The sequence below is a fragment of the Chenopodium album genome, chromosome 18, assembly GCF_948465745.1.
Source record: "Chenopodium album chromosome 18, dcCheAlbu1.1, whole genome shotgun sequence".
In the NCBI taxonomy this organism is placed as follows: Eukaryota; Viridiplantae; Streptophyta; class Magnoliopsida; order Caryophyllales; family Amaranthaceae; genus Chenopodium; species Chenopodium album.
Window position 1 is genome coordinate 34,184,015 of NC_137851.1, and position 27,994 is coordinate 34,212,008.

At 33.8% G+C, this 27,994-nt stretch overlaps 2 protein-coding genes and 1 long non-coding RNA gene across 12 annotated transcripts; 2 read left to right on the plus strand and 1 right to left on the minus strand.

Annotated features, from left to right (window-relative positions):
- Positions 1 to 214: 214 nt before the first annotated feature.
- Positions 215 to 4,816, minus strand: LOC145592383 (uncharacterized). 6 transcript variants are annotated; one of them, XR_014102385.1, is made up of 6 exons: positions 4,412 to 4,816; positions 3,715 to 3,894; positions 3,197 to 3,254; positions 2,472 to 2,742; positions 2,123 to 2,360; positions 215 to 1,050 (listed from the first exon to the last, which is right to left on the minus strand). XR_014102385.1 is itself a non-coding variant. In XM_081648825.1 (5 exons), exons 3-5 carry the CDS (start codon positions 3,212 to 3,214, stop codon positions 2,221 to 2,223), a joined length of 429 nt encoding a protein of 142 aa, XP_081504951.1. In that variant the 5' UTR covers positions 3,215 to 3,254; positions 3,715 to 3,894; positions 4,412 to 4,815; the 3' UTR covers positions 1,122 to 2,220. The 6 variants fall into 6 exon arrangements, 2 of the variants coding, with proteins under 2 accessions (XP_081504951.1, XP_081504952.1); XR_014102384.1 differs by lacking the exon at positions 215 to 1,050 and adding an exon at positions 1,122 to 1,731; XR_014102383.1 differs by lacking the exon at positions 215 to 1,050 and adding an exon at positions 1,122 to 1,734.
- A 3,441-nt stretch (positions 4,817 to 8,257) lies between these two features.
- LOC145590797 (cytochrome P450 81Q32-like) lies at positions 8,258 to 14,407 on the plus strand. 2 transcript variants are annotated; one of them, XM_081647195.1, is made up of 4 exons: positions 8,258 to 8,380; positions 8,589 to 9,089; positions 11,852 to 12,164; positions 13,481 to 14,398. In XM_081647195.1, the coding sequence occupies exons 2-4, from the start codon at positions 8,644 to 8,646 to the stop codon at positions 14,105 to 14,107; spliced, it is 1,386 nt and encodes a 461-aa protein (XP_081503321.1). In that variant the 5' UTR covers positions 8,258 to 8,380; positions 8,589 to 8,643; the 3' UTR covers positions 14,108 to 14,398. The 2 variants fall into 2 exon arrangements, with proteins under 2 accessions (XP_081503321.1, XP_081503320.1); XM_081647194.1 differs by lacking the exon at positions 8,258 to 8,380 and having other exon boundaries at positions 8,486 to 9,089; positions 13,481 to 14,407.
- A 9,241-nt stretch (positions 14,408 to 23,648) lies between these two features.
- On the plus strand, positions 23,649 to 27,974 carry LOC145590798 (uncharacterized). Of its 4 annotated transcripts, none has more exons than XR_014102163.1 (7): positions 23,649 to 24,187; positions 24,293 to 25,307; positions 25,833 to 26,075; positions 26,188 to 26,428; positions 27,359 to 27,468; positions 27,564 to 27,703; positions 27,761 to 27,974. It is a non-coding gene; the product is annotated as an uncharacterized LOC145590798 (long non-coding RNA). The 4 variants fall into 4 exon arrangements; XR_014102161.1 differs by having other exon boundaries at positions 23,649 to 23,849; positions 24,003 to 24,187; positions 24,293 to 26,075; XR_014102162.1 differs by having other exon boundaries at positions 23,649 to 23,849; positions 24,008 to 24,187; positions 24,293 to 26,075.
- Positions 27,975 to 27,994: the final 20 nt, after the last annotated feature.

Here is a 27,994-nt window from a genome sequence, read left to right on the forward strand (position 1 = left end):
GTTTGTGATGCAATGCATGCCAATAATGACACGATGGGCACTTATTTCGCTGGCAACAAGTAAACTTTTATATTTTACTAGGGTAGCTTCACGTGCGCGTTATGTGCGGAGTGATTTGGTAGAACCTTTATAAAAAAAATGCAAAGGTATAGCTACATTTGAGGTTAGTGTATGATCATTTGGGTCACACGCGATAGTGCATGTGTGTTCCGGTGTTGTGAAATGAGTTGATTTTTTTTTATTAGACGTCTAACTCGTGTTTAAATTGGAAGTGTATATATGTAGCTTATAGATTTTAATAAACCAACTTAAAACCACAAACCCCAAAAATTCAGCCTCATCTGTATAATATCCAAAACCCACAACATAAAGAATGTCAAATATAAAATGACATAATTAAAGACCACAAACTTTAAAAAAAAAATAAAAAACAAAAAAATAAAAAAAAAAAAAAACTTTAATTAGGCTGGTATATAATAGTCATCGAAAAAGTGATTAAAGAAAACTAATGCAATTCTTTCAAAAAAAAAAAAAAGAAAAATAATGCAATTCCCTTTGCTCTAATATCTAATGTGGTAGTGTAACACTGAAACATTAGTAAAAAGGTAATATTTCTTTGCAACTAACACCTTTGTTTGCAAATCACTCAACAAATAGTTTTGCCAATACCTTGATCTCTAACATATGCAGCTAGCTTAATTGTATGATCTAACTTTTGATACTTCTACTTTTTCATCTTTGAGCTAATATGATACAGTGGGTAGGATGAATTTTTGCTGAAGATATCGCCTTTGTAAGAACAAACTCAAGGGTATTAGTTCCAAACTTTAGCATTGAAAATCTCATGTCTATTAAAAATATATATTTCCTTTAACTAATCTGTAAATCGGTCCACAAACCAACTTTAGGATGGGTGAAAAGATATGCAACCTCATTAAATATGAATTGAGCTTCCTCCAGCGAGGAACAAGCTTATTAAGTGTGAACATAGAAGTATTAGTTTTTACTTACCTCCTTCAAGCTCTTGACTTTGTTGCCTCAAATGTTTGTCTGAAAATTCATGTAGCAGGATAATTATTAAGTTTTCCTCAATCTAATAATGCCAACACCAACATGATAGATCAGAGAAAAAAATCAATTAAAATAAATATTAAAAAATTTAAACTCACATAGATCAAACAATATTCACTACTCCCTTGGTATAAAAAGCTCTCTCTCTATATTATTATTCTACATCACAATTAATGTTTATTTTTCTCATCTCCCATCATCAAATTGAACTTTCCACTGCAAAGTAAACCAAACCAACTTGAACCAAGCATATATATAGACTAATTCAAAGTTCAAAGTTCCTGTTTTCCGGCACTCCTGTTAAGTTCTTCAAGTTTGGTGCTTTTCGGTCCCATGTTGTCCCTGATTGTGCAGCAAAGAGCTGCTGTAAAATTCGCTCTCAACTTCTCAGACGCTTCTTAAGATCCACAATATACAGGCTTTCTTTTTTTATTATTATGGGCTAAAAGATTAAACCTTATCTCATTCTTCGAGTACTTCTCAATGTATTCTGGGATGACAACCTTAACCTTTTGCAGCCACTGAGAGCCATTTTGTCCCCCCAACGCAAGGGTCAATGCTAATGAGTTCCTCCTTCAACCCATCTAGCTAGTACAAGACTCCTTAGTAGGGTAAATAGTGTATGAAATGGTAGACTTCATCATTCTTGGTTGTAGCTTTCTGCTGTTCAGGGATAAAGTGTTCAGGTCTAGCAAAACTATTACATGTTGTATAAAAATGATAATTAAAATTGAATTCAAGGTAGTCGAGTAGTTATGAAAAACAAAGGCTAGAATAAGAAACACAAGCCTAGTACAATGGCCCAAACACGCTCAAGTGGCTAAGATTGTCAACCCTAAGTCTCTCTCTTCTAAAGGTGGCCTAGGGTAAACATTAAATCACAAATTCTATGTAAAGAACATACTTTACATATTGAAATGGGAAATGTTTTTTTTTTATATATTAAATACATCAATGGTTTATATAGGATTTGCATTTTAGAGCAACCGACAAATTTAAGATAGAGAAAATTAGAAATGAATGAACATAAAATAAACTAAAAAATACAAACCCTTTTGCCTTGCCTTCAAACTAATTCATTAGACAAGAAGAAGGAAAGCAGCACAATATCGTAAAATGGTCGACACGGTTTGAAGATTGACATAACAATCACGGTGGCGATTGTTGATGACACAGTGCTCTGACACAAGTAAAAAGAAGCGGCTCTGCTTTTTGTGGGTTGATAGGGCAGAAGCAGAGCGTCTTCTTGATATAGATGAGAAGTTCCTGCAACGCTAAAACCCCCACTTCTGCAATTTCCACAGAAAAAACAAAAAAACAAATCCATTTCTATTATTCTTAAATCAACATTACATAATATTGAATTGAAAATATGGGAGATGAATAATTAGATAAACCACCTTTTTCTGGTTGCCAGAAGTTGGAACCATGGCTATTGAAAGCAACAATTGAATTACATATTACAAATGATCTATCATCGAAAGCTTTTGGTTTTCCCAAATTTGATGTTTTCTCTTGACTATTACCATTACCATTACCATAACCATTAACTGAGTTCCTGGCATGCCCATTTGAAATTTCATTTGTCCCATGAGCTCCATTGCTGTCGGTGTCCAGTTTTTCTGCCTTTAGCAGATCCAAAGTCTCAACGTATTTCTGAACTTGTCTCACCTACTTGTAAATATCACAACTACTTTAAAAAACTGAATTTTTTACTATCTCCAGATTATCACGATATCTACTAACAAGCATCAGAAAGTTTACATGTATCTTTCCTTGCAATTTCACATCACCGTTAACGGTAATTCCGTTGAATTTGATCAATTCATTCAATAATAATTCAATAAAAGAGAGGCAATTGTCGAGAGGAGGTGGTGGCAGCATAGGGAAGACAGGGTTAGGCGGCGGAGGCAGAATAACGGCAGCCGGAGGTACAAAAAACTTACTACCTCCGTTTCATGTTTTTTGCAACTTTGGACATTATTTGTGAGATATAAAATATTACAAAGTTGCAAAAAAGATGAAACGGAGGTAGTAATTGATTAGCCATCGCACTCCATCATAAGGTGCTACAATAATGAAAGCCATTAAAGAAAGACAATTAGGGTTCTGATGACCCACTCACCACTAAGAATGTAATCATTCAATCAGCAATCCATCACTGTCGACCTCCTCACCTACAACTATTTAATTTATTTATTGCAATAAATCATTATTTAATATACAAAATTAGTACCTTTTTTTTTTAATAAAATTGAGGATAAATTCATAAATACAAGGAATTGGTACCTCTCAAATCAAATCCTAAATTAGATGTTTACCTTTAACACAATCTTAACAATCACAAGTTGAAGAATATAAAATCAAATCAATATTAAATCTGAATAAGATAACAAGTATATGAAAAATATCATAAATTCATAATAAAATCTCAAAATACCCAAATCGTTTAAGCCATAAAATTAGCAACGAAAAAAGCTCTAAACATAAAAAATCATACTCAAAGCCAGAAATTTCACTTCAAATTCAAATCAAAATATTCAAAGCTTTAGATACTGAGACATAAATCCAGAAAAATCACCAGAAATCTACATATGTACTCAATAAAAATCCAGAAAAATTGAAAGAGTGAGGAAATGGTACCTCAGCAGCGAGATAATCAAGGACAGCAGAAAAGTAGACAAGAACCAGAATCGACCTTTTGGAGCATCTCGGCCCTTGTTCAAGAATCCCACAATGCGACCCACCGAAAACTGAAGACCGACCTAGCCGCTCTTTCGCTGGCCTCTGTCGGCGACTATGGCGCCATTTAGTAGAGCAGTTCTATCAAAATAAATCAATGTTCAATAATCATCGTCATCTACATCAGCATCAAAAGATATTGAACATTGATTATATGTTTTTTTATAAATAGAGGAACAACAAAATTGAGCAACACAAATTAGAAATTGAATTCGAAAAAGAAAAATTGAGCAACACAAATTAGAAATTGAATTCGAATTAAAAAAAGAGGAAAAAAAAAAAACTAAACAGGATTGTATTGTATATGCTAATAGAACCCATACTGACATCAACCCTAGAATTTCATGAAAAATTCCCCAATTTACACACTTAATCCCAAAATGTCGATAGCAAATTATATACAAACCTTTCAATTTAAATAATGAATAACAAAATTAACAAGAAACACTTGAATTGAACCAGATTTCCGTTGAGAAATTAGCAATAATCATACAACAATGAGCTAAAATTAAAACTAAAACCAAAATAAATTGAAACAGAAATTGGGTTGTGAAATTAATTTCGATGAATAATATTAAAAAAAAAAAAACATATTTACCTCATACGCTGCTTCAATGAGGAGAGAAAGCCATAAGCTGCTTCATCGAAGGAGAAAAAGGCTCACAAGCTGCCCCATCGCCATGTAAAACCATAAATTGAATTTTTTTTTTCTTAATAAATTTATCGTATATGTATATCCATTGTTGGCAATGCATGGTAGGATGAAATGGAGTTCTAGGTAGTTCTTGCAATCATCTTGTGGGGGTAAAACATAGATACACTTCAGAGAAGAGAAGAAAAGAGTAAAAATATTAAAGCCAAAGGTCAAAAGCAATTTTGCCTGAATCATGAAAGAGAGGAGGAGAGAGAGCAAATGTAGAAGAAGATATGTGGTATCCATCAAATAAACAAAAACAAAAATAAAAAAGACAAATCATACTTTGCCACGTCAACATTGCTCTCAAACATGCAATTGTCATGCTTGAGCACTGTTCATAAGGGAACAAGTTCAAACCTTTTAAGGGTTGAGGATTATTATTATTAATTTTTTTCCATATTTTTTATTAATCCTTAATTACCTTTCAATTAATCAATTAACCCTTAGTTAACATATTTAACCCATAGTTAACTTGACACACAAATCAATGTGTTTCACATACCAAAAAACTCTTCAGTTTACATGCGCGAAAAACATTTTCAATTTGTGTGTACTATGAAGACACAACTTGTTATCAGACTTCACCAAAGCTTGTATTACCATGTACAGCAATACAAAGTCTCCTAAAATATCCGTTTTAGCTTTAGCAGAGTGTTGCTATCTAATCCTTAGTTTGTAATAACAGGATTAACAGCTGAAAATCGTTCTGTATGCTATAATTTTCTCGTATACTTTCCAAAAAAATTCACAAGCACATTGGTTTGATAAGATAACAAGCAAAATGGACTTATCAATGGACTTACAGAAGAAAGATAATATGAAAAACTAATAATTAGAAACTAAAAATATAAGACTTTTTTCTTGTGAAAGCAGAAGAAATTTAATGCTTGATATGGAATTCACTGGATTCTAATATTACAATACAGTCAAGGTGTTTTATTCCCCACTATAAGTATGTATAAATCTCCCTGATTAGGTTATTCTCATTAATCAATATTTATAGGGATTACAACCTAGCATATGAGTTAACCTAAATATTCAAAAGGATATTCACAAAATATACTAGAGAATATTAACATATTCTCTATCATACCCCCGCAGTCATAGCGGTAGGAGGACGGACGCTAAGACTGAATCTAAAATCAAGAAATAGTTGTCGCGGTAAACCCTTGGTGAATATGTCTGCATAGTTGTATGAAGAAGGAATATGCAGAACCCGGATATGACCCAAGGCCACCTTCTCACGAACAAAGTGGATGTCCATCTCGATGTGCTTTGTTCGTTGATGTTGAACCGGATTTCTAGAGAGAAAAACAGCGGAAACATTATCACAGTAGACCAAGGTAGACCGTCGTAGTGGAAAAAATAACTCAAGTAGTAGATTCCTGAGCCAACATGACTCGGAGACAGCATTAGCGACCCCCCTATACTCCGACTCGGCACTACTCTTCAACAAAGTTGCTTGCCTTTTTGCGGACCAAGAAATCAGATTATCCCCTAAGAACACACAATAACCCGACGTCTCGTGTCGAGGCAGCCTCCCCAGTCGGCGTCAGTGTAAGCTATAAGAAGGTTTGGTGAAGATGGAAATAAATGAAGACCAAGGTGAAGTGTACCTTTGACATATCTGATGACACGTTTGAGAGCATTAAAGTGTGGTTCGCGAGGGGCGTGCATGAACAAGCAAATTTGCTGCACCGCGTATGAAGTGTCAGGGTGAGGGAAGGTTAAGTATTGCAGTGCTCCAGTTAGGCTTCAATACAAGGATGGGTCTGCCACCGGTTCCCCATCATGCGCACTTAGCTTGGAGTTGATGTCAACAGGTGTGGCTACCGACTAATAGTTCATCATCTTAGCCCTATGGATGATTTCTTCAGCACATTTCTTTTGGCAAAGGAACATGCTATTGGGAGTACGGGTGACTGAGATACCCAAGAAATAACTGAGCTTACCGAGGTCCGACATAGCAAACTCGGACTTAAGTAAGTCAATAGTGTGGCTCTTTAATCCCTCGGACGAAACAGTGAGAACAATATCGTCCACATAAAGAAGCAAGTAAGCTGTATCCCTGCCTTGACGGAAAATGAATAGAGATGTGTCACTCTTGCTGCAAGTAAAACCAATTTTCAAGAGGTAAGAAGCAAAGAGTTGGTACCAAGCGCGAGGTGCCTGTTTCAAGCCATAAAGGGACTTTTGAAGGTGACATACATAGGTTTGGGCATGCCGATTTACAAATCCCGGTGGTTGATGCATGTAAACGGTTTCCTTTAAGTCATCATGAAGGAAAGCGTTTTTCACATCCAATTGATGAATAGACCAATAATACCCCATAACAATACTTAGAACAGTCCGAATGGTGGCCGGCTTCACCATCGGACTAAATCACAGTCGACACCCACCTCTTGTGACTTGTCATTCACTATAATTCGAGCCTTATGTCGCTCAAGGTCACCATTGTCTCTGAATTTATGCTTGTATATCCACATACACCGAATTATATTAACCCCTTCCGGTCTAGGGACGAGATCCCAAGTATGTTGGTTAGTGAGAGCATTAAATTCCTCATGCATGGCCGTATTTCAATTTGGATCAAGCAAGACTAATTTCGAGTTCTTAGGCAAAGGAGAAATAGATTGAACCGTAAGGTTAAATGGGAACTTTGGTTTGAAAATTCCATGCTTGGAGCGGGTCTGCATTTGGGGTGAAAGAGATTAATGTGGACTTGGAGTAACTAGGCCAGCTGGTGAGGGAAAAGGGATTGGGCAGGGCGGGCTGGGTAGGGAATTTGGAGTGAGAGGAGCTAGGCCCATATGTTGGGTAGCTTGCAGTTGGGCCGTGGCTGATTGAACAGTCCCACACCCAGCCTGTGGACTATTCTGCCCAACAGGTGATAAAGGTGGGCTGGAGGTTGGTATTGGGCCGGCTTTAGGGGTGGGTTAATCTGTCACCATATATTGGTGAGTGATGGATGGTGCTAGGTCATGGTCTTATAAAGAATAATCTTGTTCTCTAAATTGTTTGATATTAGAGAAAGGAAAAATATTTTTTTGCAAAAGTGACATGCCGAGAGGTAATGACTTTGTTAGCAGAGTCAGCGTGACATAAAGGTCACGGGTTCGAATCTCATCCACCCCCCACTTTCAAGTGAAATATTAAGCGCTGGGTATGAGGAGGGCCCGTGCTGCATCCACACTTCTAGCCCAAACGGGCTCTCGTGTGAGGGGGCGTGATAAAGTATAAAACATATTCTCTATCACCCACCATAAAGGAAATGTGGTAATCTTCTGCATAATACAGGCATACGACATGCATCAACCCAGAGCAAATGACTCGAGTTTTATCAATCAACAATGGAACACAAACCAAAAAAGTTTATAGTGAAAATAAAATACCTTTAACTTATCAACCTTGCACAATAAATAGGAAAGATAATGAAAGAGATGTGGAAAACAGCTGGCCACCCCCTTAATGACCCAAAAATCGGTCAACCGGCCCTTTAGCACCCCACCTGACCCACCCGCCAACCCCAAAACCGCCTACCCAAAAATTGGTGGGCTGGCCCTTTAGCACCCCACCTCGATCAATTCTTCCTGCAACATATTTAGTCTAAAAAGTGGCTCGATATCTTTTAATAAAAATATTAGTCAGCAAGATTAAGTTATTTTCAAGTGTGTTGTATAACTACAAGTAATAGTTTGACTAACAACGAATTTCAATAAAAGCATGCTTGACTCTTTATACTATTATTTTTCCTACCATTCTGGACTATAAGAAATTGGTAATCAATCATCTTGTAATGTATCGCCGTTCCAAGCAACACTGCACACCAAACTAGAATACGTTGCTTTATTCTTCAGTTCTTCACTTAAGGTAAATTAGTCAAGTCTTTTGTTGACAAATAACTTGTAATTTTTTAATTTCTTATATAAGCATGTAATATGAAATCGTTGGTCATCAAACCATTATAGCATTGTTACATAGTAAGAGTATTCATTATGGATAATCTAAATTTGTTCACTTTGTCACTCTCACTTTTGATTGTCTTCATAGTTTACAAGTTTTTATCTTTAACTTACAGCAAGAAAAAGCTGCCCCCATGTCCTCCCTCTCTTCCGATCATCGGCCACCTTCACATGCTAAAACGACCACTACCCCTTCACCAAACACTCCATGAAATCGCCACAACCTATGGTGAAATCCTACTCCTGAAGCTCGGAGTCCGTAAAGTCCTCCTCATCTCTTCCCCCTCCGCGGTGGAGGAATGTCTAGTAAAAAACGACACGATTTTTGCTGACCGCCCAGACACTCTTGTTGGGAGGCTCCTACACTACAATAGCACATCGATTGCCTTTTCACCTTATAATGATCACTTTCGGGCTTTAAAACGGCTCATGACACAGGAGGTGTTTTCGTCTACTAAGATTCCCCTCTTCTCTGGAATTCGACAAGATGAATGCAGTCTCCTAATTCGCGACCTTTACCATGAAGCTGCCACTGAGGAGCCGGCGAAGGTCAATTTGAATCAGGGGTTTAATGACTTGGCTCTCAACATTATGACCAAGATGACAGCCGGGAAGAGGTAACTATTTTGCAACCTTGGTAATTATTAGTGTCAATTATGCTCATTATTATATCAAGTTTGCTTCAACTTGTTAATAAAGTAAAATTTACCACCTAAATAAGTTCAAGATGTATAAGTTAAATCTTGTGATACAAAATTTGTGAAAACATAGTTACGTAAATTCTGTTCCGAGGTAGACTCTTAAGCTTGTTTATTCAATTGTGCACCAACAGTTCATTCAATTCAGGCCTCTGCGCAATTAGTGTAAACTATGCTTTATGAGTATCCATTATATACTTGGTAACAAATAATTTGCAGCGTTTGTAATAATTAGTGTAAACTATAGTCATAATTAGATTTGTTTCGATAAGCTAATCGTGGGATAGTTTTGCATTGGCTTCAATAATGTAACTTTTAAATATGGACCATTACTATGCAATATTAAATCATAGCCATTCATTTATTTGACTATACAATTCTATTAGTAATATATAAAATTTATAAAATTACAGATTATCTCCCCTCATTTGCATCAAAATTTAGATCATCTTCCTTAGCGAGATACTCTGTTTTAAATGCAGTTTGTAGAGCTTGTATTGTAGTTTCTGCTTTAGGACTATGTTGTGCGGAGTTCGTCTTCTCTAGCCTTATTGGGAGATTCTGGATCACTTTGTATGATACGTTTAATGGCATTAGCCATCTAATATAATTCTTAATTCTATTAAAAAGAAATTGAATTAGTGACTAGTGTAAGTGAATGAAAGATCACGGTTTCTGTTAGTTTATTCTTCCATCTTTAATTACGTTTGTTTATGGTTTTGTAATTGTATATAAGGAAGATGATGGTTCATTTACTAATTTTGATGGGAATATAGTGCTTATGACTACAATAGTGCAAACTGGTTTCTTCAATTTGAAGGCTGAAACTTCAAAAACCATGGAGATTCAATTGTAACAAGCCTTTTTTTTTTTTTTTTTTTTTTTTACTTATTTGTCAAAAATAAGCTAATCTTTACGTGGTTAGCTCAAAATAAGCTATTATTTTAATTAACTAAAAATAAGTTGAATTTAATATAGTTAAGCCTTTACTGGTTGGAAACAGGTTAAACAAGTTTATTTGACAGGTGTTGCATTACATTGGTCTGACTTTGAAATTTTTATTTAAAGTTTTTCACTTAATTTTGTGTTAAATTTTTATTTTATTTTTTACCCCAACCTCTCTCCTCTCCTCCTTCTCATGACCCTTTCTCTCTCCTCCCCCTCCACTACCTGCTTAAGTTCAGCTTCTTGCTTTGAGAGTAAAGTGATGAACACCTTGTCAAACTTATCCTTCCAATTGTCACCATTAAAATTGTTGATGAAACTCAACTCTGGAGTAAATAAATAGCTTAGATTCCCATGTTTGAGTTGAGTCTTCTCGTCTACAACCACTCTTTTTGGCGATTCAACACCGATTTCTGACCGACGTAGCCGTGGAAGCCGACGAAAAACGGGCCAGGCCAATTCCTTGAACAGAAAATCTGTTAGCCCAGTTCGATCCTCCTTGAAACCCCAGGCCGTTGTTCTGAAACCATTACACCGGTGCCAATGCAGGAACCCATACTGTTCCGGTAATGGAATTGTGATTCTCCACCTAAAAGTTGTTGCAGGCCTAACGGAATTTGCTAGGGAAGGGAAAATAAAGATGATGGTAGGTCGCTATTTAGTTAATGGGGATTGCAAATCAGTGATATCGGAGCAGATTGATATTAGTAGATAGTAATAATAACAAATTGTAATAGTAGCTTGAATTCCCACATTTGACGATGGGGGGCAGTGATAAGGATAATTAATTAATTATACTACGTATTAGTTTACATTGGTGGCAGCTGTGATGAGGATAACTATGTTGGTTTACATTGGTGGTCGGATGGCTTCAAGGTGGTGGCTGGGTAGGTGCTAGTTCAAAAGGTGGATGATTTTAAAAAATTAATAAAGGTGACTTGTTTAGCAGGTTGTAGGTCATTTGACCTAATAAAAAAAGATACTATATAAAGAGATTAACTTATTTTTAGTTAATCAAAAGGTTGAATTATTTTGATTTAATTACATAAAGGTTATTTTTGACAAATTTTCCTTTTTTTAAATAACTGCAGAATAATTTTTTTCCTTGTTTATTTTATATATTTAAAAAATAATTTTTAAAGTCATTGAATGTATGGAGAAGATTGGTCTTTACAAATAAAGGGTCTAGATCAATTTTACCACCATAACTAAGTTCAAATAATATAGATATTGAAGAAAAATATAAGTTAGATTTGTGATACAATAATTGTGAAATCATAGTTCCGTAATTCTGTTTTGATATAGCAAGACTTCTTAGGCTTGTTGGATAAGATATTTAGAGGAGAAGGTGAAGTTAATTCAGAAAAAAAAAATTAAAAAAATACACAAGTTCATAAGTTTCTTCAATTCAATATGCTTTAATAGAAAACACCTTGCTGAACTTGTCATTGTTGTTGGTCCTCAACAACATAGTGACAATTACGGAAAATTCTCTGTTTCTCATATTTTCATGGGAGCATTTTCGTGAATAAATCAACAACCTTTTCATTATTGTAGGCTCTACAATTGAATAAAAGTGTTGGTTTATTTACGAAAATGGCATGTGAGACTATGAGAAACTGGGGCATCCCGGCGATTACAGTGGGAAACAAAAAATGTAAACTAAGTGATGAGCAACAAAAGGTACTCGTAAATGTATTTTCTAATGACTTATTTGTATTATTATTCTGTTTCAGGTACTATGGAAAGGAAGTCGAGGACATAAGTAAAGCGAAAGAGTTCAGCGAGATAATTAGAGAGGGATCAGCGTTAAGTGCAGCTGATAATCCAGGAGATTTTCTTCCTATGCTTAAGTTTATGTTTCGAGGATTGGAGAAGAAGATGGTTGCATGGATGGACAAAACGGACAACTTCTATCAACAGCTCCTAGACGAGCGAAAAGGTCGAGTGAACATAAATGGTTCTAAGGCTATTATTGATGTTCTAATTTCAGCTCAAAAACAGGACCCTGTCTTTTTCACCAACGAAGTCATAAAGGGCATGGTTATGGTGAGTACAATCGATCTAATGTACTTTCTCCGCCTTACTTTACATGTATTACTAAGAGTTTTACACTTAACAATGCACAATTTAAACAATTAATATCTTTGATTACCGGTAAAATTTATCAAAATTAGACTTTAATAAAATACAAATTGAAATAAATCTAACAAGGTTAAACAAAATCATATTGGGTCTAACACGCAGAGATTCGAATTGAAACATGGTAAAAAGGGAAAGTAAACAGAAGTAGGAGAAAGATGAACTAACACCTTGAAATAGAAACATTCCACGATAATGTGTGGATAATAGAAACATGGTAAAAAGGGAAAGTAAACAGAAGTGGATAATGTGTGGTTGGTGCACCCGGGTGCACCATGCGCATGGTGCAGTATGGTGCACCCGGAATGAACATTAGGTATATTTAAAAGAATATGGGCGAAAAAAAGAACATTATAGATATTTATAAAGAACGCAAGCATAATATATTCTTTAAGTTTGATTATTATGTTCTTTGAGTTTGAACTATATCTTCTTTAAATTATACAATATGTTCTTTAATGTATATGTACATAAAAAAAATTAAAAAAATAAAAAATAAAAAATTCACCCGAGTAACCAGGAAAAAGAACATGTTCTTTAATGTATTATCATGTTGTTTTTGTAAAGACTTTATGTTGTTTGGCTAGAGGTGATTAAAGTTAGACCGGCCCGGCCCGATTTTGGACGGGTTTTAGGAACCCAAAATCGGGTCGGACCCGGATCGTAAATTTAATTTTTGGGCGGGTTTGAAAATGCGTTTTTATGCATTTTAGTTGTTTTTTTTACTCGACCCGAAAAGCCCGCACGGCCGGACCATTTTGGGAGGGTTTGGGCACAAAAATTTCGGCCTAAAACTTGGCCCGACCCGATAAATGAGCTGATTTTTTAACCTTGGCCTGGCCTGCCCAATGATCACCTCTATCTTTGTCAAACACAAACATGTTCTTTTTTGTCAAATATAATGATCTTTTTCAAACACGTTCAACTAGCCGAGTAACCATGAAAAATAACATTTTTTTTTTTTGTAAAGACTTTATGTTCTTTGTAATGTCATGTTCTTGTCAAACACAAACATATTCTTTTGTCAAACACAGGTGGGTTCTTTTTCAAACACTCAAATGTTCTTTTTTTTTTTGCCTATATTCTTTATAATATGTCTAATGTTCTTTCCGAGTGCACCATGCGCATGGTGCACCCGGATGCAATATACTATTTTCACGATACATAACCTAAGTAAGCCATTTTTTTAGTTGATTTTGAGTTTTCAAATTTTTCTTTTGAAGGTACTAGTACTTGCTGGAGCAGATACTACAGCAGCAACCATTGAATGGGCAATGGCACTTCTCTTAAACCATCCAGAAGCAATGAAGAAGGCACAAAAAGAGATAGATGAAGTAGTAGGACATGATCGCCTCTTGAACGAAGATGATGTATCCAAATTAACTTACCTTCAAAATGTCGTAAATGAAACACTTCGTTTATACCCACCAACACCACTTCTCCTCCCACACGAGTCATCGGAGGACACAACTATTTGTGGCTATGATGTGCCCCAAGGAACAATGTTAATGGTAAGTTTATGGACCATCCACCGAGATCCAAAGACATGGATGGAGCCCGAAAAGTTCATTCCAGAACGATATGAGGAGAAAGAAGGGGAATCTCTTTATAAACTATTGCCATTTGGGCTTGGAAGGAGGGCTTGTCCTGGGTATGCTATGGGTAAAAGAGCGGTATGTTTGGTGTTAGGGTCAGTACTTCAGTGCTTTGACATGGAAAGACCTGATCTGGATATGGTTGATATGTCTCAAGCCACTGGACTTACTATGCCTAAAGCTAAGCCATTGGAAGCCTTGTCTAAAGTTCGTCCGAGCATGGCTACTTTACTTTCTAACGAATTTGGAGTGTAAGTTGTAATGGGCATCAATGAGTATGAATTTGTAAATCTTAAGGTTCTTTTATACCTCTTGTATTGCAAGTCTGAGAAGACTATAATAAAATATGTTGGTACATTGGTACCAAAATGTGTTCAACTAAATAGTAAAAAAAAAAAAAAAAAAAAAAAAAAATCTATTTATAGTTAATACAATAAAAACATTTTTCGATTCAGTAAGATGTACTCCCTTTGTTTTTAAATACTTGTTTCACTTTTCTTTTTCGGCCGTTTTTAAATACTTGCTCCATTTCCTTATTTGGAATACTTTTACAATATTTAATTCATTTCTCTCATCTGGTGGACTCAACATAAATCATATTTTTTTTTTATATTCTCTCTCCCCCAATTCTATCCACTACTTTTGCTTTTTATAATTTTTTATTCTTCCTCCTACACCACTATCTCCATATTTTATTATTTTCTCCTAAAACTCCGCACACGAAAAAATGGAGCAAGTATTTAAAAATGCAGGGAGTACCAACTATTTATATTACAGAACGTTCTAGTAGCAATAGGGTTTTACAATAGTATTGTTTGGGTCCATATTTTGGGCCAATCAATGTAATGGCTAAAAGCCCAATAGCTTAATATCATGTTCATGCCAAAAGCCAAAGCAACATATCTGCAACCAAGAGCTGTTTGTAATTTTTTTTTCTATGTTCAAAGTATTTTCTAATGTTCTAAAGCTTATGTTTAAATTTATTTTTTCCTATGTTCTAATTTTTCTTTCTATGTTACAAACTTCTTATTATGTTCTATTTTTTTTTTCATACTGATTCAAACACTTGTATCCACATTATACAAGTCCTATATTGAATTCGTACCCACATTTTTTATGCATTTGCACAAACCTCTACCCGTTGAGCTAATAGGCTATATATAAAATATTTTAACTAAGTAAATTGCAATGAAGATTGACATAAATAAGGTGGGTTCAATATATTGCCTACATTGTTTTTGAATAATTGACCATACTACCAAAATAATCTTCATATACTCCTTCTGTATTTTAATAAGTGTTACATTTTTACCGGCATAGGTAATTTAATTGACTTATAAAAAAAAAATAAGAGGTAAGTGGGGATAGTTGGAATATTATAAAATTATAAAAGGAAGATAGTGGGGTTAATAATTTATTGAAAAGTAATAAATGTGAGAGGAGAAGAAATAAAAAAAAAATAGAGTTGTAGTGGGTTTAGTTGGGGACCATGAGATGAGAGAGATATAATATTAAAATATAGCTTTTGCCAAAAAAGTAAGAGTAACACTTATTAAAATACGAGTGCATTTGGTAAGTGTAACACTTATTAAAACACGGAGGGAGTATGAAAAGTCATAGGATTTTCTTTGAGATTTCAATAAAAAACTAAAAATAAAGAGTAGAATAATTTTGCATCAAAATAATTTTAATTTATGCAGTATTTTGTAGACTTCGTCTACTTATCAAAAACATTAGAAGCATTTTTTAAATCACTTAACTTCAAATAACTATACTAAACTTGATTTCTTCAATCAACTCCACGGGGCAAGTCTTAAAAATTTTACTTATCAAACGATACATACAAAGCTAGTGGCGATCCAAGATTTTCGAGATGATGAGTCACCATCAATTATTGATCACTTGTGAAAATAAAATATTTTTTTTCTAGATCTTGCTCATAATTAATTTCAATCCAAAAAAACATTAATAGGCAAAATCACACATATGCACATCATAACACACACCAGTGTGAAATCAACATGCTCACAATCACAAGCATAACTTTAACCCAATCACAACCTTTACACAAACGAAAAACTTACAATTAAAATAAGTTTAATCTTGACCTGGAATTCAAATTGCAAACACGTGTTTAGTAGAAAGCCATTCCCTGGGAGTTCGACCAGTAACCTGAAGGCCTTCCCCATGGCTCCCGCTTGTGCTATTAGGTCTAATAAGTTTATATAAGTTCAGATAAATTCAGATAAGATAAGATAAATTTAGATAAGTGACAATCAACAGATAATAGAACAAACCCTTAAACTATTATTTGATTGAGCATATCCATCTTATATGACATTTATATATTTTGGCCATTTTTTATGATACATTAAGAGGTGGAACTTCGTATATGCACATTGGTGCATGTGCATCACCATCCAAAAAAAAATAAAAAATCAAATCTTTGATACTTCTATTCGTGCTCTGAAAGTGCAGCAATATCAAAGAGACCGGTTACGTTATTAATTTATTTTTTGCTTCTAATTATATCTTTGATGTGTACAAATTTCCCAAAGCTTCTCAATTAAGTTAAAAAAAAACCCATAAAGTTAATGTAATAGTTAAATAGTACCATTTGTTTGTAATATGTTATTTGTAGTACTTTAGGCTTGTAAGATGGAATTTTTACTTACTATTTGGTTGTAGTATTGATTTTTGTGTCTTATTTTTGGTTTGAAATCAATTTGGTTGTAATATAATTTTTTTGATTGAAATTAATTATGAACTAGATCCGGAAAAAAAAAATTGTACTTTCACAAGTGATCAATAATTAGTGGTGACCGGCTACATTGGCTATAGAGTAGATCTCCTTAGCATTGGCATTTGAAACTGATACATTTTTGAAGTCCATTATTTAACTATAATTAATTGAACCTCAGTAATGTACCAACGGTGTACAGTATTTACTGTACATTGAGGGTCACTTTTACAATTTTTTGGATAACTTTTATCAATAAAGTATAAATACTTCGTAACTTTTATTTATGTCAAGATAACTTTTGTTTATATAAGGGTAAATTTTGCTCATTTTAGGGAAACTTTATAACGGATGTACAATATTTCATTATACATCCGATTTATTTAAAAGTTTGTCGAAGTAAATATAGTATAATACTCCCTTCATTCATTTTTATTCTATACCTTTAAATTTTTTGATATCCAATATGCATTTTTACCACAAATATATCAATAAGATATTATTAAAATTGCTAAAAAAATTTACTTTCTGTCCCAAAAATATTGACAAAGTCAAACTTTAGACAAGTGTAATGAAATGCACAATATACAGTTGATATTATAAAAATTTTATTTTGGGTTTTTCTAAGCTATGCCCCCCAACATATTGAATTTCTAAGGTGTACCCATGCTTTTTCAAAGTTATAAGCTGTGCCCTCCACCTCACAATATTTTATCAACAATATCCTTTGACAACCATATCCATTAACGGAGTTAAGTGGCGTTATTAATTTGACACTGCATGTGTCACGTTCTAATTGGTCTAACGCTTTAAAAATAATTTAAAAAATCAGAAAATAAAATAATTAAGAATTAAGAATTTGGTTTTTTAAAATTTTTTATGTTTTTATTTTTATTTTTATTTTTTTTAATATTTTTAATATGTAAATAGCAACGACAATTAACGAACCCTAATGTCCGTTAATTAATGTTGACGTCAAAGGTTATTGCTAATTAAAAAAAGTGAGGTTGAGGGCACAGCTTAGACATTTGTAAAAACATGGGTACAACTTAGAAATTGAAGAAGTTTAGGGGCATAGCTTAGAAAAACCCTTTTATTTTTAATACATTACTAATAATTCCAACATGTAAATTATTTTGAAACATAAGAAGTATTATTTTAAAATTATATTTCAAAGCAAAACTAACCTGTAAAAATATTAATTTGTCTCCTTATTAAACAAAGTTGATTTATTTACAGTTTTACCATTTGATTAATCTTTTTACAAAAAAAAGATTAATCAAATGGTAAAACTATAAATAAATCAAGAAGGTTTTTTTTTTTTTACTATTTATTAAAACTGAGTCCCACAATTGTTGATTTATTTACAAATAAGCCATGCAGACTAGGAAAAATTGTTGATATATTTATAATTTTGTCATTTGATAAACAACTTTTGTTTACCATAGGGATGAAGTGGGGCTTTGATGTCTATAATATTTAGATTTAAGGGTAAAACTTAATTAAAAAAAATGACAATAAAAGTCAAATGTAAGTACTGTCAAGCGTGTTATATCGTGTTGGGTTCGTGTTCATGTCAATATTAAACGGGTTAATAAACCCTCAACCCAAACCTGACCCGTATTAAAAAAGTACGGGTTGAAAACCCTTGACCCAAACCTAACCGGTTATCTGAGTAATCTTTTACCCACGTATGCTATTAATTATAGAAGACTTTAAAGTGAAATAGTAGTAAAATTTGTCCACCCAAACCAAAAATTTCCCCAGTAAAAGTTTTACAAATGTATATATATACTATTAAATTATGTAGTTAGGAGGGTTAGTAAGATTGACATTTAAAAAATTCAATTATGTTGACTAATTTAATAGACAAGTCAAGCATGTCAAATTTAGGTTAACAAGTTGACATTCAACCCATTATTAATAATCGGGTTATGCATGTCGGTTTCGGGTTGAAAATTTCAACCCAAACCTAACCCGTTTTGTGTCGGGTTCGTGTCGATCCAATTATTTAAATAGGTTGAGAATTTTTGAACCAAACCTGCTTATTTCGTGTCAGGTTCGTGTCGGGTTTTCGTGTCATGTCGGCTTTTGACACCCCTAACTACTTGGGTATTATTTGTATGTGAGATATTACAAATTCAAAAGTGTACATAATCTGTAACGGAGATAGTAATAAAAATGAACAAAAAGAGTGAATGTTTGTGGCATGAGAAAATGGCTCGGTGCAATTTTATTAAATTGGACCCTAAATCATTTTTTTAAGGAAAAATATTTTACTAAATTATAAATTTTATGATAAAATTGAACAATAGATTAATGATTATCAAGTTTTCTCTTTACTTTGGATAATAAATTTCAAATATTGGGGCCCTTCTATAGTAGTTTCACTTAGGATGTTGTACGATCGACCACCCTACACAGCTCAGAACCACCCCTGCACGAGAGTTATGATAGTAAAAGAATAATTGCAAGGGTATTAAGGAGTTTCAAGGAGGAAAAAAAAATTAATTAAAATGTAAACAGTGGAATAATAAAATCAAATAAGTGAAGATTTCAATTAAGAAAAATATTAAATCATTAACATGGTCATATTGATAAATCTGACTTCAACATAAATAAAAACAGAGCTAGCACAACAAATAAATACAGAGTAATTGAAGCAACAGTGTGCCGTCTTGTGGTTGCAAAAAGGTGGGCTATGTTCCGTGTATCTACAATACTAAAAATATGACTAAAAAATAAGATTAGAAGATTAGAACAACTGAAGTGATCAGCAATCATATGATAAATATATAAAGCTAAACTTTTAGCCAGGTCATGAGGCAGCGACACTTGGCGTTTCAACTTTTCGTCAAGTGTTTCGTCAAGTGTCGCGCCACGTTAGATAGATTTAAATAGATCTCTTAAGATAAAAAATTTAATATCCAAATATATATCAAAGTAATTGATTTTGAATTGAATAGAAACTGATTCAATTAATTGTAGTCGTTGATCAGATAACCGATTCAACGCCACACAAACTACCACCAACAAATTAGATTTTCTGATGGCAAGAGAGAAATCATCTATACCGATCAAGACTGTCGTAAGGATGAAATCTATTATTATAAACGATTAAAAAGGGGATTTTGAGGATTACCACTAATAAAGGAACTAATGGTATCCCCTACCAATATTCATGAGCGAGATCAAGGAGAAAAGGATGAAGAAGAAAAAAGAGAGAAGGGAGAAGATTGAAATAAAACCCAAAAGATCGAAAAACCCTAGCAAAAACTAGGAAAACACCATCCCAAGGAGAAACCTAGAGGGAATGGATAAAGTTACCTAGTAAAATTCAAATGAGTGAAAATAATTAATACTCCCTCCGTCCCCAAATAATAGTTCCCTTGTGGACAAATTTTAGTCCCAAAATGTTCACCCCATTTGTTTTTTCCAACAATCATTAATATTAATTTTTTTACCAAAATTCCCTCCAATTTGCAACAATATTTGTGCAAATTTAAATTTCCCATGTAAATTTTGTTTTCCCATGTACTTTTATTACTTTCTCTCTCTACTTTGTTGCATACCCAATGTCAATTTACTTTTTCAATGGAATTTTACTATTCTTATTTGTGTTTATAATTCCCGTGAAAATGCCCACGAGGGACTATCAATAGAGGACGAAGGGTGTATCATTTATAAAATTCCACCATTGTTTATAAATACTATTAAAATCATATTAAGTTTCCCAAACAGAGTTAAAAGTTAACCCAAATTGACTAAAAGTTATCCTAAATTCGTTCGATGTACACTAATATTGTTATAAATGGGGTTTATGCAAAAATTGTTGAAAATAAGAAAGTCACTCTCTCTCTAACAAAATTTAACTAGTAACCTTTCTCCCAAAATTAAAACCACGTTTTAATTGACATAGTTATTGAAATATTCCACAAAAAACTTAGCTAGTTAACTACATAGTCAAAATGATGTAGGTTTGAATTCTATATAGGATATAGATATGAAAAGAATATTATGAGTATATGCTAAATTGGTTACTTTTAAGGTAAACACTAAATAATGGGTCATTATATGTAATTATTGATAACGATATTTGTTCACTATATTTTAATAGAGGAGATTTAGAAATTTTTACCCCAACCACGTGGGCCAATCAGTGTGTGACACATGTCATCGTAGAAAGAGTCCAAATAGACCTATCTGGATTTGACACATGGCATACGAAAACCCAAATGGACATGAGGGCTTTCAAAACCCATTTCCCAAGAAAGCCACAAAATGGTGCAGCCCACCAAACCTAGGTCAGAGTTACCTAGGTAAGGACATAATTATCGATGACCTTATAAATATGGAGATTTACCCCAATTTGAGGGCACGTTAATTTATTCCATTCCAATCAAATCTCTTATAACAAAGAAAACACCTGATCTCGAAATCCAAGAAGATACTTTTACTTTCCGCATTTTACTCTCTGAACACATAGTAACTTGACCGTCGAATGCGGAACTCCGAAAAACTGGAGCTTCAGTTTGTTTCAAGTACAGACAGCGAGGATACATACTTAGTGACATAACTCTCCCGTAGGACATCCAAATAAACCTGATACAAGAGATATAGCTCGGGTTGTTCGAGGATGGGGGGATGCGGGAAGGGGAGAGGTGTGACAAAGGTGGGGGAGGGATAACTAGCTGGTGAGGAGAAAGAAGTGAATTTTTTAATGAAAATTTTATTTCTATAATAATTATATTATAAAATTAATGAGAAAAAAAAAACCAACGTAACTACATTTAAATATTTAATTAAAATATATCATTATTGTTATGGTTGACTTATTATTAAAATTCATGATTATCAAATTCAATAATAAGTTCTTTTTTTTTTTTTTTTTTTTTTTTTTTTTTGCAATTTACCAAAAAGAAAAATTAAAGGTTCGATGTTACCGAATAGAATTTCCCTAAAAATAAATTATTTACAAAAGCCAACATTTGTATATATCGGTAAATAAATAAATGATCACTATATTTAAATAGAGTTCACTATATATAATGGAAATTATATTTACATAAAGGTCCAAATATATACTACCTCCGTTTCAGGTTAGTTGCAACTTTGAGTTCGACACGGTTTTTAAGACAAAATTTCATAATGGTTAATTAATGAATTAAAGTATCGCAAATTAAGGGTAGGAGAGAGAAAATGAAGGTAATTAATAAATTGACCTACACCACTAACAACAGCCACCCAACAACCATTGCCCAACACCAGCCACCCAAAAACCACCCATCTCACAGTCTGAACCACCTGGAAACCACCCACACACACCCGAACAACCTTAAAACAACCACCTCTCAGCCTGAAACAACCATGTCATAGCCCGAAACCACCCTCTTCTCAGGCTGACCACCCACAAGCATCCCGAATAACCCTAAAACCATCCCCTACAGCCCAAAAAAACCCTTAAATCACCCTCTCTCAACCCAAACAACACCGAAACCACCCCTATCAACTTGATTTTTTAAATCATATCAAAACAACCTAAAGCACCATTGAAATCAGATCTTGAGCAGCGACCTCGAGCATCGAAATAACCTCGAGTAGCGACAGATCTTGAGCACCGACGACCTCGAGCAGTAACAGATTTCAAGCACCGACGACCTCGAGCAGCAACGACGTTAACGATTGTGGTTAGATGCGGCGGCGACATTAAGAAGGTGATGTCCAAACCACCTCTAGGCACTCCAATACCATCCCAAGCATCAAATCTAATCAATTTTATTTTTTTAAAAACGAAGAAGAAGAAGAAGAGAAGAAGAAGAAGAGAGAAAAGAACGCCGGGGGAGGAGGCGGCGTTGGAGGTGGCGATCAGCTGCAGCGTTCAAGGTGGTGGTTTGAGGTAGCGATAGCAATGCTAAAGTAGTGGTCTGATAATTTTGTAGGAGATGATGATGGATGTGAATGATTTTTTAAATTGATTATTGATTTAATTGGATGACAATATTATGTTAATTAAGTTAGATTAGAAGTTAAATGAAATCTGATTTAGATAACTAATTGTGTTTATGAAATATTTAGTAAGCATATTTTTGTAATTTCATTTAAAAAAACTTACTAAATAAGGAAAAAAATTGAAAGTTGCAACTAATGTATAGCACCCCTTTATGGCAAAAGTTGCAACTAATATGTAACGGAGGTAGTATAAGAAATGAGATAATTATATTATGTTAATTTGACAACATTTATAGAAGATAAAATTGGCTTTTCAACCATGAAGTGTAACTTGGGTGCACAGTCTCTAATACACTACCAATTGTTTGTGATGCAATGCATGCCAATAATGACACGGTGGACACTAATTTCGTTGGCAACAAGTAAACTTTTATATTTTATTATTATTATTATTTCTATGTTTTTTTATTAACCTTTAATTACCTTTTAATTAATCAATTAACCCTTAGTTAACATATTTAACCCATAGTTAACTTGACACACAAATCGATGTATTTCACATACCAAAAAATCACTTCATTTTACATGCTCGGAAAACGTTTTCGATTTGTGTGTACTATGAAGACACAACTTGTTATCAGACTTCACCAAAACCTGTATAACCATGTACAGCAATACAAAGTCTCCTGAAAAATCCTTTTTAGCTTTAGCTGTCTAATCCTCAGTTTGTAATGACAGGACTAACAGCTGGAAATCGTTCTGTATGCTATAACTTTCTCGTATACTTTCCAAAAAAATTCACAAGCACATTGGTTTGATAAGATAACAAGCAAAATGGACTTATCAATGGACTCACAGAAGAAAGATAATATGAAAAACTAATAATTACTCCCTTCGTCTCTTTATTAGATTCCCCTTTCTCTTTATTATATCTATAACCATTATAAAACATGCAAAATAATTTACTGTAGCTGGTGAATAGTACTTTGTGGTGCTATTACAGCCTTGCCCCTAAAATTAATGCATTGTCAATTTTGCCCCTTTACTTGCCCCTTACTCTCTCACCGACTTCTGCACCTTCTTCCTCACAGACTTCCTTCTCTTTCCTCCTCCTCATCTCAAAAAAAAAAGCTCAGATATCTTGATGGAAAATAAGGAAGGAGAAACCTAGAGAGAGAAAATTTGTCCCCCTTCAACAATGATGGCGATGAGCTCAAAATCACCGATCATCCTTGAAAAACCATGGCGATGGGATTCGCTTCTTCTCAGCGTTTCAATTTCATCAGTTTTGGCGACGCGGTTGCTAAGGTTCATTTATCTTTCTTGTTCTAATTGGTTCGATACTTTGATGTTCATCTCCTCGATTAGATTTTACCTTTTATATGAAGGTTGTTTTATTTATTTCTGGGCTTTTCATGTAGTTTTTTTTTATTGAATTTGATTTCAAATGGTTTCCTAAAGCAAAGATGTTCAAAGGAATGTTCTAGAAGAAACAAAGCAAGGAAGAAGCTCTGCCGCAGCTTCGATCCCATGGATTGATGTTCGGAGCATGGGTTGTTGCTATTCAGGTCTCCTTATGTTCTTCAGTATTTTTCCAGAAAGAGGAGATTACTTTGGATCTTTGATTCAACCCCACCAAAATTAAGGTATTAGTCTTATAAGTTTTCAAGATATTGACTTTATTTGATTATTAATTTCACTATTTTACATTATATGGGTGTTTTAGATGTTAAAAATTTAATTTTTTCAAGGAGGAAGATGAACCCAGGTTTGGTGGATTCTGGTGCTGCCCTGTTACTGATGTTCTGTTCGTCCAAAAATCATCGACCTGAAGTTGTTTTTAGCTCATAGTCCCTTCATCAATGTTTTAGATCTCGAAAAGTTATTCAATCTAGGCTCAAGAATTTCTCGATTTGGAGTTGTGTGCTAGGAGTTATGCCTTCTGGAATTTACTACGGTCTGCTGCCCTGGTTCTATCGCAACGGGCTGTTATTGCTCATTTGATGCCTATGTGGTGTTGTTGTGTTGAGTTGGTTGGGGTGCTAAAATGAATGCCTGGGCTTCTCTTATTTATTTTGTCTTCCCTTCTTCCTTTATTCACACATTAGTTATAAAGTTAAAATGTGGACAATTTTGATTAATGACTATTTAGATGATGCCTAATTGATAATTTGCCAAAGTGATGAGGGATTAATGTGTATGTTAAATTTTGAAATGTGTGAGTGACTAAAGTTAATTAGTTTAAATGTATTGAAGGGATTAAATGTTTATAAAATAGATTTGATGAACGAACACTAATCTCCCCAAGTTTATTCATCACTCTTAATTAATTCTTATTTCGTATTACATGAGCCTTTTGTTGTTTTTATTAAATGAGGTGAGAAAATATATATGTAAAGGTTTGTACATGTGGTATGTCTAGATAAGGGTTGTGTTCTACTTATATGAATGTAATAACTTATCAAGTGAGTTTGGGAAGTATTAAGGAGTCAACAAAGAAGTTATGTTTGATATGATAGTCTCCTTATAATTTATTAATATATACGTGAGAGTAATTTACACCATACAACTGATAACTTGAGAATCCTTTATCTTTTCTACTGTAATATTAGCAGCAATTGCAGGTTGGTGCGAAATAATGCAGTGCTTGAAGTTAGTCTTATGCTTCTATAACAAAAAAGAAAATTCAACTGCGTGGCCCTCCTTGATTCCATATCAACTTAACTACCGAGAAAGCAGCCTGGACATCCTTGTTAGAGTAAAGAGGTTAGTCTTTCAAATATATTCACTCTTATCTCCTATTGTTGTATGGCAAGTATGTGTGCCGTTTCCTGCTTAAATTTAATGATGGTGAGCAGGATCGTGATCCTTTGTATCTGAAGTAATAATTAGTTTTTATTCAAAAGATGTGCAAAGTTAGATCATTGTTAGACCTTGCATTTCTATGAATCTCCATGAGTTTGTGAGGCGATGGATTCTAAAAGTATATCAAGATATTCTGTTTGAGATTATTACAATATACTACTCTTCTAGACTTTATGTTCTTGAGCACTTCAGTTATTTTACATCTCTGCTTGTTTACTTTATTTTCTTGATTGTATTTATTAAAAGCCTGCCAATGGCCCAATACTCATTAAAGCTTAGAGAGTAGTCATTACTTTAGGAAAATACAACTCATCACGATCACCAAACAACGTAGTCATGACCCGAAATTGAATATTGTTTATGTCATTTGTCATTTATGACTTTATCTACTCCTATAACACATAATGTGTGCTACAAAACCGACAGAAGTTTTTGAAGTGCACGTAAGGAAATAGATGACTTAATGTTCCGAAGATTCCTCTTACTTGTAATCTTGTGAAGAAGACGGGTTCCATGTTCTTAAAGTATTTGAAAAGGAGGCAGACTTTTCTGCCTAGGCATAGATAAAAAAAAATAAAAAAAAAGGACACCCTACTATGATATGATTGCGTTCGCAGGTGGGCATTACCTAAATTCAAAATCTGGTCGGAGGTCTTGATGAGTTTAAGCGTACGTCTCTTCCTATTTCTTTGATTATTTAGATCGCTCACTTATACTTCAGTTGCAACTATCTACATCAATGTTTATGCTATTCATACTTGTTTTGTGTGTTTTTATACAGGTCTTCATGTATAAAATCTTGATAATCTGTGAGCAATAATGTACCCCTTGAATCTGTCAGCTAGCCCTGATACAACAACTAAGTTGTAGTAACTCTAAAGTTGCTGTAGTTCTCACTCGCTCGCTCTGGTTTGTTGAGTTCCAGGGGGAAAAGAGGAGAAGATCGAAAGGAAGACAATCTTAGAGAAGTTCTCAATCACTCTGCTCAAATGCTTTTGGAGCTCCGAACCTCATAATAAGCTGTGAGTGACTTCTTGCTTTTATGGATTTTTGCAGGGTTTTTTTTCTTTGTTGTGCTTGTATGAATTTAACTGTATTTTATAACTATCCTTATTAATCTTTAAAGAAAGATTTTATTGACTTACAAATTTCTGAATTTAACATTCAGGCTTTGTTACTATAAATAGAGAAAAAAAATCAATTCTTTATTAGTTTATTTTGTATAATGTAGCCATCAAGATTACACTCTCTTTTTCTGGAAGCTCTTGCTAAATTGTTGCTTCTTCGTGTTTCTTCTGCACATCATGTATGCCTTGTTCTTGAGTAGGCTTGGGATGAAGGCATCATTGGCATTCCAGAATAATGGTGCTGAATGAATAGTTGGTTCTATGAATTGTTTTTGGGTTTATTTCTTAAGATATACTGCTTTGGTAAAACCTCTCATCTTCTTATGATGCTTTGCCTTATACAGTACATGTATATTTAGATTAGAGAAATTGGCAGCACATTAATCTTTTCGTCAACATGATAGACAATGAACTTGGTTATTGCTTGTATATATTAAGCATTTTTGGTTGATGGCTGCTCGCACAGGCTCTCATGGGAAGACCCACAATTTTCTATGGAATGCTTATTGTGAGATTTCTTGTATTTGATTTCTGATCAGACGTGTATGCAGCTTAGTGTTTTTTTTTTCTTTTTTTTTCGCATTATATATTTATATCGTGCCTTGTGGATATAAGTCTAGGCCATGCTTTTCCCCATAGATCTATCGCAAATTAAGTGTATAAGCTGTTAAAGGCAGCGAGAATAATAGAATTAAGTATCTTGAATTTAAAGTATCAGCTTTTGCATATGCCTTCATCATCATTTAGATATCTTAAATATATGTCCGCAAGTTAATACATTTGTTCTTTTTTGTTTGCTTATCTATGTAATTGATATATCTGCAGGTTAATAATTTGGTGGTTACAAATATCTCTTAATGTGGGTGACATTCAGAATGCTCGCTCCTCTTTCAGAAGAGGAAACTACTTGTAGGTTTCTTTTGTATGAACTTCAGGTATATATATGAACTTCACATAAAATACAAAGTAATTGTTTATCGTGTTATCATATGTGATTAGCTCTATTTTTTTATTCTACTGTTTTATGCAGATAATTTTGGGATGAAGTGAGCAAGACTGAAATATTAGGGCTAAGATGTTACTTGTAGGAGTGGAGCACGTGCTTAAAGGCGCCAAGAAGACAAGGATACAACCAGATGAAGCATGTGTGAGATGGTGATAGTGTTATAGGTTGAGGTTATGGGATTTAATTTCATTTGTAGTATGAGTAGTATTATAGTGTTATAGGTTGAGGTTATGGGATTTAATTTCATTTGTAGTACGAGTAGTATTTAATTTATAGTTTTAAACGGTAGAAATGGGTAGAATTAGATACATAAATGATGAAGTAATGCAAGAGCATATAAGTGAATATATGAGCATAATGTGTACTTGTTTTCAACTTCAATATGTGTATTGTGATTTTAGTAGAGAAATTATATCTTTGTTCTTGAGGCTAGGTATCAAGTTGGTGTCTTTTTT